We start from the raw sequence: 12,313 nt of genomic DNA on the forward strand, positions 1-12,313 counted from the left end.
AGTACTAGATCTAGCTAATTATCTATTTAGAATGCTCTTAATTTTGACTTTTTTCCAGTTTATGCTTGTGCTTTCAGCAATTTATATACTGGAACTGCAAGTTGGCTTTCCATTGAATATATCATATGCACTCCTATTTCTTGTTTCTCCTCCCAAAAATAATTTAGCACAATCATATTAAATATACTTGCTGTGAAAGTCGCTACATTGCATGCACTAGCACAACCAAACATTACACGTTTTCTATTTTTAAGTTTATTCCAACATTTATGTACTTTGTTTCTTTTAAATTTGTTTTTGATTCTTGCTTTCAAGTTTATTGTATTAATTTAAGATTAACAATTCCTCAAAATAATATAATGTATGTGTATTTTGGTGCTGCTTTAGCTAGACGTGCAACTCTTATGCTTTATTTTAGAAAGTAATGCATTTTAACAATGTAATTTTTTTTATTTTAATAAAGCAACTTTGCAAATTCAAATGTGATCAATTGTTTTGCTTTAAGGGTCCAGTTACAGTCAAGATACAGGTCCCCAACATGCAAGATAAATCTGAGTGGAAACTGAACGGCCAGATCCTCGTTTTCACCCTACCTCTAACAGATCAGGTATGGGTAAACTATGGAATTGTAATATATGAATGATTAGCAACATGGATTCAATATAGCAAGATAATATGTTAAAAATTTGAAAAGGAACAAATGTTTGATCCTGTGCTACTTCACTTAACCCTGTGTGTATGTCCTTCTGATCCGCTCTTGTCTGTCATAGACCCTTCATTCCAATTAGTCCATGCCAAACATAACCCCAAACTAAACTTGTTCCACCTGCCTGCTCCTGGCCCATACCTCTCCAGATCTTTCCTATTCGTGTACCTATTTAAGTGTCTTTTAAACGTTTTAACTGAGCCTGCATCTGCCACTTCCTCAAAGTTCATTCCACATGCGAGCCACCCTCTGTTTAAAAAATAATGCTCCTCATGTCTTTTTTAAATCTCTCTCCTCTCACCTTAAAAATATGCCCCTTGTCTTGAGATTCCCCCATCCCAGGAGGAAAAAACACCTACCATTAACCCCTCATGATGTTATAAACCATTCTAAGGTCACCTCTCACCCTCCTAAGCTCCAGTGAAAGATAACTCAACATATTTAACCTTTCTTTTGAAACTCAAACCTTTCATACTAAGCAGTTTCCTGGTAAATCTCTTCTGGATGCTATCTAGTTTAATAACAGGGTTTGAAGGCTTTTTTGTTATCCACCTCAACTACTACTTAGTACCTCAACTATTTAGTAGCAAATTCCACATTCTAAATACTCTGTGCAAACAGTTTCTTCTGTACGTCTTATTGGATTGTTCAGACCATTCAAAAATTTGCTGGATCATATTTATATGAGCTTTTGATATTGTTTTTTTAACTTGGAATCAAGTATTAGTGGGATTGATTCACACATTGTTTCTTTTAGGTGTCTGTTGTCAAGGTGAAAATTCATGAGGCTACAGGGATGCCTGCTGGTAAACAGAAACTTCAATATGAGGTATATAATCAATGTACAAAATCAAGCAGGAATTGAGAGAAAATGTTTCTAGTTACACTTTTATGTACATGCTTCTGTCAGAACTAACACTTCTGGAGACATTTTGTCTTTTATCTATGTTTTTCTGTGTATTGGGGGTCAGTTAGCTTAGTTCGTTGGGCAGCTGGTTTGTGACGTAGAGTAACACCAACAACATGGGTTTAATTCCCACAGCAGTTGACGTTGCCATGAAAGACTCTACCCCTCAACCTCTCCCTTTGCCTAAAGCATGGTGATGGTCAGGATAAACCAGCACCAGTCATCTCTAATGAGAGAACAGCCCTTTCGTCCAGTTGGACTGTGGTAACTTTAAAGATATGATATAAATGTGTGACACTTACTGTGATCCAACAGTAAGGAAGTAGTCTATCTATTCTACTGACTTGGTATAAAATTTGCCCAAGCTTTGCTTGCATATCAGTGGATAAAATTATGTAGATTTTTCTTTGTGGTCCTACCCTATTCAAGTGATTAGTAGTTTGAAGTGTTTTTACTGTTGTCTGCCTCCCATTTGAATTGCTGGAGAGTTTGCAGGTTTTCCTGGAATAACTGTTTGATGCTGCTAGTAACACAGCACAACTGAATGTCATATAAATTGTGGTTGAATTGAGAAAGAAAATTCTGGTTTTAAAAAGTCATTGCAGTCTCACTTCTTTTTTTAATTTTAGGGTATCTTTATTAAAGATTCAAACTCTCTGGCCTACTACAATGTGACTAGTGGCTCAGTTATCCACCTTGCCTTCAAAGAACGAGGAGGTCGAAAGAAGTAGCATCTGGCTACAATTAGAACTGTCTTTTTACATCTAAAGGATTGTGAATTTAACTATCTGTTCTTAAGATTCAGAACATTGGAATTGTTAACTTTTTCAACAGAAAATTCAGACTTGTGATATCTTTTATTTAGAAGAACGTAAATGTGGGTTACGTAAGAAACATTTCTGTCTACAAGTTAAAGGACTTTATGTTAAAAAGTCAAAGTTGTGTACTTATTTTCATAATTCATTCAATTTGATAGAATTCTGTAAAAAGGTCTGTAAAAAAAAAATAGAGATCAAACAAAATTTGGTGTTTAACTTCTGAGGACCAGCATTCACAAAACCCATGTTGGTTAAATTATCTTCCCTGCTCCTTGTGCGATTATTGCATTTAGCTTTCTGTAGAATAATTTTAATAAAATTGTATCAATTTTTGTGTCTTTGGACTTTGATTTTAAATAATATGTATTTAAATTTTTTTTAACTAACAGCAAGGGATGTGTTTGAGATGCATCTCATTCTTCATCCATTTAAAATTCTAAGATTGTTCTGTTGCAATATCTAACTGCTGTTGAAATTATTCTAGACATCTTCCTTAACTACTCTATCCGTAACATTATTCCATATAGCAATCACTCTGTATGAATAAGATTTTCATGATATCAGTCTTAAAATTACTTTTTACTAGTTTGAATCTGTGACCCTAATTTCTCTCCAGTTTAAAGTAATATTCTGGATGAGCTTCCTATACCATCAACAAACCTTTAAACATTCTTTATCAACTAATTTTATCCTTGTTTATTGTTATTACCAAAGCTACAGGAGTTCATTGGACCAGCTGAACTGGTCATAACATACAGTTAAAAATATTTTTTCCCCAGTTAAAGAGTGCCAATTAAAACCTTTATCTCTTTTGGATCTTAAATAAAAAGATCTCTATCAACCATATTCTTTTATAATAAATGCAAAATTATTTGGTTTATTAAGCACATCTGAGTAAATGAAGAAAATACAAAACTGGATAACACATATAATATTAAAGTATCGGGTAAAGGGTAAGAAAACCAATTTCTCCACAGAGATTGACTTTTAAGGGGAAATAAAATCTTCACCAAATGAAGAGGAAAAAGATCAGGTATGAACTGTTCCTATTTAATTTTGTCTAGTAGGCTGGTACTCCTAGCTTATCAAACATATGGTAGACATAGTTTGGTAAGAAAGTACAGTATTCAGGTGTTCCTTCAATCAACCCATCAAATCTTCCAGAAAAACAAATAGACATTACCACACCCTGGGATGTAGGGGTACATCAGGGCCTAATAACCAGGGCTTGGGTAGGCACAGATGATGAGCAGCACTGCAGCTCTTGATTTCTTTCGCCCTGACTGTTAAAGCATTCTCATTTATGTATAAACATGGAAGATCAGCTGAACAGCCTCTTCCTTACGGGCTTTCACTACAGCTGAAAACCAGAACAAACTATAAACCAAACACTGCTCAAACAACCCTTAGCAGGAAGTCTCCAGCAAAAAAGCAGTTAGTGCATGTTAAGTAATTCCTAATATGATGTGAAATATGTGATTATATATTTTAATATAACTTACTTTATAAAGAGTTTGGATTTTCTAGTGGCATGTTGTCAGTATTTCTAGAGCCAGTTTATTCTTAACTAGTATGAGAATGGAAACCTCTAGAGTAATGATGGGAATTAGTTTGCATTGCAAGATAATAAATGTAATTCAGGCATATATTCTTTTAAACGTGAACCATTATTCTACCGTCAACACCTTTAATATGCTTACCCAATCCATTGTTGCCAAATTGTGGTCCATACTCTTACAGTTTCCTATATTTAAGTTTAGGAGCCTAGATTTGAATTTGACTCCTTCATTCTCCATCTTAAAGAGGAATTCTATCACATAATGGTTGCTCTCTCCCAAGTGACCCCCCCCCCCACAATAAGATTGTTAATTAATCCAAATGTACCCAGTTTAGAACACTTTTATTCCTCAACATATTGGTCTTAAAAAATGTTGTGTACACACACCAGGACATCCTTGTCCTCTATTATTGGTAATTTGGTTTGTCCAGACTATATGTAAATTTAAAATGCCCATGGTTACAGTTGTACCCTTAATGCATGCGTGTTTGAATTCTGGCTGAATGTCTTCCCTTACGTCTCTGCTACTGTTTGGACAACACCCAACAATATTTCTTACCTCCACCCCTACATATCATGACTTTCCAAGCTGATTTCTTTGCTATTTCATTTAACTCCTTAACAATGCAACCTATATCCATCCTTTTATTGTCTGTCCCTTCTAAAGAGTGAATACTCACCTTCTTCATAAGGTCAGAAGTGTGGTTCAGCACCATTCAAGACTCCTTGGATATTGAAGTAGTCCATCTGGACAATATCCTGACAAGTAGCAAATAACATCCTTGCCACGTAAATGCCAGACAACAACCATGTCCAATAGGAGACAAATAACAACTGTCCCTTGACATTCATTTACCATCACTGAACCCCTGCTACTATCAACATCTTTGGGGTTAACATTGACAAGAAACTCAACTCGACTTGCCATATAAATACAGTAGCTACAAGAACAGGTCAGAGACTAGGAATACTGTGGCAAGTCATTCCTCTGCCTTCCTCAAAGCCTGTGTACCATCTACAAAGCACAAATCAGTCCCCACTTGTCTGGATGAGTGTAGCTGCAACAACACTTGGAAGCTTGACGCATTCAGGACAAAGCAACCTATTGACACAACATCCACTGCCTCCGCTTATGTTCAGTAGCAGCAGGATGTACTATCTATAAGATGCACTGCAGAAATTCATTAAATATCCTTAGCACCTTCCTAACCCATGGCTGTTTTTTCTAGAGCAACAAAGACAGCAGATACTTTGGAACACTATCAGCTGCAATTTCTCTTCATTGTCGCTGGGTTAAATTTCTGGAATTCCCTCCCTAAGGATATTGAGAGTCATCCTTCAGCACATGAACTACGGCGGTTCAAAAAGACAGCCTAACACCACCATCTCAGGGACAACTAGAGATGGGCAATAAATACTGGCCAGACAGCAACACCGATGCCCCACAAGTGAATTAAACGAAAAGTTTAGTTCCCATCCTTGGTAACCCTGCAGCCATGAATCTGAAATCACAACTACATTATATTCACTTAAGTCCATTTGCACTGCTAATTCATCTACCTTATTTTGAATGTTCATTCACATTAAGACACAAGTCTTTAACCTTGTCTTTTCTAACCATGTTAATCATCTTGGCTTTATTTTGCATTACAGCCACATTTTTTTCTGTCTTCCACATTTGCCTTTTACTTTTGTCTTTTGTTTCTATACTTGTTTCTCCCTTCTGTCATCTTGCTAAGGTTCTCAGCCCCTTGCCATTCTAGTTCGAAGTGTCCACTTGCTCTTTGCTTTTTGTAATTGTCAACAGTGTGATATATATATACAGTGTGATTGATATATATATATATATATATATATATATCAGTGTCATTTTGTTTATTCTAGTCTTCAACTATATGCAAACACCTTAAAATATAATAAATTTTAAAACTTGTTTTATGGGATTTAGACAGTGCTCGCACTGTTAGTATTTGTTTCCCATCCCTAATTGCTCCTTGAACTGAGTGGCTTGCTAGACCACCTCACTAGAAAACAGTTAACAATCAATCATATTACCTTGGGTCCAGAGTCACATGTACACTGGACTAGGTAGGCACAGCAGATTTCCCTTCCTGAAGGATATTAGTGAGCAAGATGAATTTTTATGATAATTGTTACTAGTTTTACAGTCTCGGTTATTGAAGGTAGTTTTCAATTCCAGAATTATTAATTTAATTTAAATTCCACCAACTGTCATCATTAGCCTGGGTTTGTGAATTGCTAATCCAATAACATTACCACTATGCCATCATTACCTAAATAAGCTGCAGATGGAACAGAAATTCCAGCCGTTCTCAATGCCGCAAACTCCAGTAGCTCCAAAAATGTACTGTTAGATCAAAAATAATGGGAAGTTGACAAATATTTTTTTTTAAAAATTAACATGGGCAAAGGGACAAGGAAATTTGATTATGTAAATAACTTGGGTGTAATGGCTTACTCTGTTATAATATTCAAATGATGTTGGCAACCTTCCGTCCCAGTGCCTTGTTCCCTCAACCAAGTTGAGCCCATACGCCTTGCTCAACAAGGGCATAACCCAACCTCTGTCTCAGTCATGTGCATTGCAGCAACTTCTAAACAATACCACCCTCGGCATGACTTTCTTGTCTTAGCAGAATCCACGTCTAGCCTAGTAATATTTTCTTCAATATTGCAACATGTGCTCTATTGTTAAAAGTTTTGAAAATCAGTTTGAGGAATTCTATAACGATGAAACACATATGACACATAAAGGAAGAGAAACTTGAGTGGAAGAGAAGTGGAAAATAATTGGTTCAAATATGAAGAGTTGTCATTACACCATACCCCAGTCAGATTCAACACATTTAAGAATAGAGGTAGGCAATGGAGGGTAAAAATTAGCAAAAGAACATGGCATGTTATACCTCTGCAAAATAATGTACTTTTTTTCTCTCTACTCATGGTTGAAATTTTGCTTTGTGAGAAAGCTTTCCATTATTTAAAAGGTGATCTTCAATGAATCATATGATTAAGTTTCATTTAGTTCCTGTTATGAGTAAGACCAAGTCTTCCAGTGTCACTTTCAATAATTAAATAATTGAACAGGAACTCAAGTGAAGTAGAACTGACGATACTTTTTTTAGATTTGTTTAAAAAGTTACAATTGATTCACATTCTTTCAGTATTTTGCAGGCATTTGTTCCTAGACTTGCCAATGTACAAGTAGTGAGTTGTTGGATATATATGTGACCAGCTCAAGAAACTCACAGCATTATTTAGAACCACCCTCTGTGGCACAGCCAAAATACCCACACCTTATGGGCATTAGATATAATGTAAAAAGATCACCACCACAGCAAATTTATTACTTTGGAAAGTGTCATGAGATGACATTTGAAGTGTAGTGAAATGGGAAAAAGCAGTGTTTTAGTAATGTGGTATAATGTCCATAGACTATATTTATTCTGGTCTATCTTTACAGAAAATGTCATTGTGAATGTACAATGCAGAAACCATTAACTAAGCTTGCTTGCATTAGTGAGTGGCAGATAAGGTTTGTGTGTTAAAGTACGAAAGATCACATCCTGCATAGAACCAAGTCACTATGCTAGCTAATTTTCAATTTTTTGATGATAATTGTGTTACGTTTTGTGTAACAAGTTGTGTATGGATTAAATGTAGAATTAATACCTACCAATGCATTAAAAGAAAATAATATGCAAAAACATTTGAAATTATATTATTAACCAGAATTATAAAGTTTACAAAAAATACCTGAGTACCAAGGAAATACAAGTGCCTTGAATGCCATCTCAAGTTTTGTTTCATGCTTAATACCTTTTTGAAGTTTTCATGTTGAAGTTTTACAAGAACTCTTCATATTTTCCATGATCTTTGCCAAGCTTCTATTGTGCAATTTAAGAGATTATTTTAGAACAACACTACATCAGCCATAAAATAAGAACTGCAGATGGGAGAAAACTAGCTTTATTGATGAAACACAGAGGGATAACATCCCTGAACATGTTGTAATGTCATGCTTAAAAATGTTAAGCATATCCCGTTGTCTTGTCGTTATTATAAAGAAAAATAATGTGAAGGAAAGAAAGAACATTTCGCTATTTTCCTTAATCTTTTTTGGCAAGAATAGACTCATATGCATAATCGGCAGTACATAAGGAAGCAGACAACAGGCTCTGGTCCCAACTATACAGTTTCTTTCTTTCCTGAAATAGACTGTATTCTGACTTTTTTTCTAATAATAAACTTCTTTATTTTGGCAAGACTTATTTAGGCCTGGCCAACTGGGTTTTAACGAAACAAACCAAAGCTCATATCATCATCCGATTGTTCAGACTCTTCCTTCTTTAACTTCTTCACTTCCTCTTTGACAACAGCTGGAGAACCCTCAACCACGGGGGCCACAAAAGTCAACAGATTAGCCAAGGAAGCCATCACGTTTTCAGCTAATGGGAAACAGTAATCTGTCTCTAAAGCAATAGTTAGCACCATCGTGTAGCTGTTGATGGAGTGTTAAATAGAGGCAATGATTAAATAACCAATCTGCAGCATACATCAGAGAAGCAGGAAGTCTGATGTTTCGGGCCTAGACCCTTCTTCAGAAACGTCAGCCTTCCTGCTCCTCTGATGCTGCTTGGCCTGCTGTGTTCATCCAGCTCCACACCTTGTTATTCTCAGATTCTCCAGCATCTGCAGTTCCTCCTATTTCTGCAGCATACACTGGTCATGTTTGCAAATTCCATTCAGGAAACATTTCTGCAGTTTCTTTAGAGATATCCAGGACCTTACGGTTGTACACACGGCTATTTTCATAAACTTGCATGATCAGCAAGGCCATTGGAAAAAGGACAGATGGTCAACATTATCAGCAGGTGGCTTCACTAGCTCCCAAATTGTCAACAACCTTGATGAGGTGTACATCACTCAAAATTTCAGTGGTACCTCTGAAGATCTTAGTGGTGACACCCAAAGTTTGGCAGAAGGACGTTTTCTCAGGATCTAAACTCGTATTTTAACTTGACACGGTAAACTCACAAGGGACAATCACCATGTGCAGCAGCTGGTCACGGACTTCACTCAAATCCTCCTTGATGAATACAAAGTCAATGTTTCTACGCATATGTAATAGAAGTGTTTCCAGACCAAGATTATTCTCCAGATGTCCTCAAATGGCATTGCACATTATGGTATTCTTACCCATCAGTTCAATGACCTTATCACACAGCGATATCTGTATAAGGGCTGCATCTGTTTAGATCCAACATTGCTAAACATTTTGGCTAGTCATCCAACAGTTAAAAGTTTTCAAAAAGTTGTTAGACTTCCACATAGTTCTGTCTTCCGTGGGCATCTTTATGTGCTTCCAAGGATTGCCACTGACTGGTATAAAGACAAGATTTTACTTGAGCTCCAGACAGAAATATTTTTATAATATTGAATTAAATATAGCTATGTGGAAGTTGTTGTTGGAATATCCTGCAGGAGGAGCTAAGTCCAAAGCAAAACTAAAATATCACTAGTCAAACTGTTAATTATTTCTGTATATTCAAATTGAAGTTCAGCACTTACTATTCTAGTTAATAGTTTATTATTTGTGAAAATAATTCATGTGATCATGAGCACATATTTCTAGAAGCCAGCCGACAAATCTAATTACACCACACCATTGACCCAAATGAAAACTGATTTAGCATTTTCACAAATCCCTTAGCCCTATCTTAATATCTGCAGATTATCTTCTCTAAAACTAATCTGCTTCCATTGCTTCAGAGATAGCAGGAACTGCAGATGCTGGAGAATCTGAGATAACAAGGTGCAGAGCTAGACGAACACAGCAGCCCAAGCAGCATCATAGGAGCAGGAAGGCTGACATTTTCAGCCTAGACCCTTCTTCAGAAATAGTGGAGGGAAAGGGGGTTCTGAAATAAATAGGGAGAGAGTGGGAGGTGGATAGAAGATGGAAAGCAGAGAAGATATGTGGAAAGGAGACAAACAGATCAAAGAGACGGGGATGGAGCCAGTAGAGGTGAGTGTAGTTGGGGAGGTAGGGAGGGGATAGGTCAGTCCAGGGAGGACGGACAGTTCAAGGGGCCAGGAAGAGGTTAGTAGCTGGGAGATGGGGGGTGGGGCTTGGAGTAGGAGGAGGGGATAGGTGGGAGGAAGGACAGGTTAGGGAGGTGGGGACGAGTTGGGCTGGTTTTGGGATGCAGTTGGGGGAGGGGAGATTTCGAAGCTTGTGAAATCCGCATTGATACCATTGGGCTGCATTGGGCATGCCTGCATCTTCATAGGTTATGTGGAACAATCCCTCTTCTGTAGCTACACTGGCCCTAATCCCCACCTCTTCCTCCGTTACATTGATGACTGTATCGGTGCTGCATTGTGCTCCCACAAGGAGATCGAACAGTTCATCCACTTCACCAACACTTTCCACCCCAACCTTAAGTTCACCTGGGCCATGTCCAATACTTCTCTCTCCTTCCTGGACTTCCCTGTCACCATCTCTGTCAACACCTAGAAACCGATATCCATTTCAAGCCCACCAACTCCTACAGCTACCTAGAATACCCCTCCTCCCACCCACCTTCCTGCAAAAATGCCATCCCCATTCTCAATTCCTTCACCTCTGCTGCATCTGCTCCCAGGATGAGGCATTTCACACCCATACATCTCAGATGTCCTCATTTTTCAAGGACTGCAACATCCCCACTTCAGTGGTCGAGGACACCCTTGACCATGTGTCCCACATTTCCCACAACTCATCCCTCACATCTCCTCCCCGCAATAACAACTAAAACAGAATCCCCCTCATCCTCACGTACCACCCCACCAACCACCGGATCCAAATCATCCTCCAACACCTCCGCCATCTGCAATCCAACCCCACCACCAAAGAGATTTTTCCCTCCCCACCCTTATCTGCTTTCCGGAGAGACCACTCTCTCTGTGACTCACTTGTCTGCTCCACACTCCCCTCCAGCCCCACCACACCCGGCACTTTTCCCTGCAACCGCAGGAAGTGCTACACTTGCCCCCACACCTCCTCCCTCACCCCCATCCCAGGCCCCAAGAAGATTTTCCACATCAAGCCAATGTTCACCTGCACATCTGCTAATGTGCTATACTACATCGCTGTTCCTGTTGTGGCCTCCTCTACATCGGGGAAACCAAGCGGAGGTTTGGGAATTGCTTTGCAGAACACCTACGCTCAGTTTGAACAAAACAACTGCGCCTCCCAGTCACAAACCATTTCAACTCCCCCTCCCATTCCACAGACAACATGTCCACCCTGGGCCTCTTGCAGTGCGACAAAGATGCCACCCGGAGATTGCAGGAACAGCACCTCATATTCCGCTTGGGAACCCTGCAGCCCAATGGTATCAATGCGGATTTCACAAGCTTCTAAATCTCCCCTCCCCCAACTGCATCCCAAAACCAGCCCAGCTCGTCCCCGCGTCCCTAACCTGTCCTTCCTCCCACCTATCCCCTCCTCCTACTCCAAGCCCCACCCCCCATCTCCCAGCTACTAACCTCTTCCTGGCCCCTTGAACTGTCCGTCCTCCCTGGACTGACCTATCCCCTCCCTACCTCCCCACCTACACTCACCTCTACTGGCTCCATCTCCATCTCTTTGATCTGTTGGTCTCCTCTCCACCTATCTTCTCTGCTATCCATCTTCTATCCACCTCCCACTCTCTCCCTATTTATTTCAGAATCCTCTTCCCCTCCACCATTTCTGAAGAAGGGTCGGGGCCCCAAATGTCAGCCTTCCTGCTCCTATGATGCTGCTTGGTCTGCTGTGTTCATCCAGCTCTGCACCTCATTATCTCTGCTTCCTTTGCTATTCTGAGTTCTCTGTGTTTTGGTCCCTTGACTCCTCTGCAATTGGCTGAGCTATTAGAAGTCTCAGCTTGGCACTTGGAGGAAAGGACAGTGATGGCCTAGTGGTATTATCACTAGACTCCTAATTCAAAGACCTTATGTCTGGTCATGTTCTGGGAACTTGGGTTCAAATCCCCACTATGGAAAATTTTAAATTTAATAAAAATCTGAAATCAAAATTGGAAAATCTCATTTGGTTCACTAATGTCCTTTAGAGAAGGGAAATCTGCTAACCTTAGTTGGTATGGCTTACATGTGATTCCAGACCTACAGCAATGTGACTCTTACCTTCTGGGTAATTAGGGATGGGCAGTAAGCGATGCCAACATTCCATGAACAAATAAAAACAGCTTGTCAAAACCCTACCGCATGGCAATTTCTTCCACATGATGCTTATTCAAAACAAATAGTTTTCCAAT

The 12,313-nt window shown here is 38.9% G+C and overlaps 1 protein-coding gene and 1 pseudogene across 1 annotated transcript in view; one reads left to right on the forward strand and one right to left on the reverse strand.

The window, feature by feature from the left end:
* Positions 1 to 2,761, forward strand: part of sf3a1 (splicing factor 3a, subunit 1) — a 36,239-nt gene extending 33,478 nt beyond the window's left edge. The window contains exons 14-16 of the mRNA XM_048555800.2: positions 506 to 607; positions 1,464 to 1,535; positions 2,243 to 2,761. Of these exons, the coding sequence (XP_048411757.1) occupies positions 506 to 607; positions 1,464 to 1,535; positions 2,243 to 2,344 (276 nt within the window). The 3' untranslated portion in view covers positions 2,345 to 2,761. The remainder of the gene's footprint in view (positions 1 to 505; positions 608 to 1,463; positions 1,536 to 2,242) is intronic.
* A 5,894-nt stretch (positions 2,762 to 8,655) lies between these two features.
* On the reverse strand, positions 8,656 to 9,363 carry LOC125464148 (large ribosomal subunit protein uL10-like; annotated as a pseudogene).
* Between the last annotated feature and the right edge of the window lie 2,950 nt (positions 9,364 to 12,313).

Source organism: Stegostoma tigrinum, chromosome 26 (assembly GCF_030684315.1).
Source record: "Stegostoma tigrinum isolate sSteTig4 chromosome 26, sSteTig4.hap1, whole genome shotgun sequence".
Lineage (NCBI taxonomy): Eukaryota > Metazoa > Chordata > Chondrichthyes > Orectolobiformes > Stegostomatidae > Stegostoma > Stegostoma tigrinum.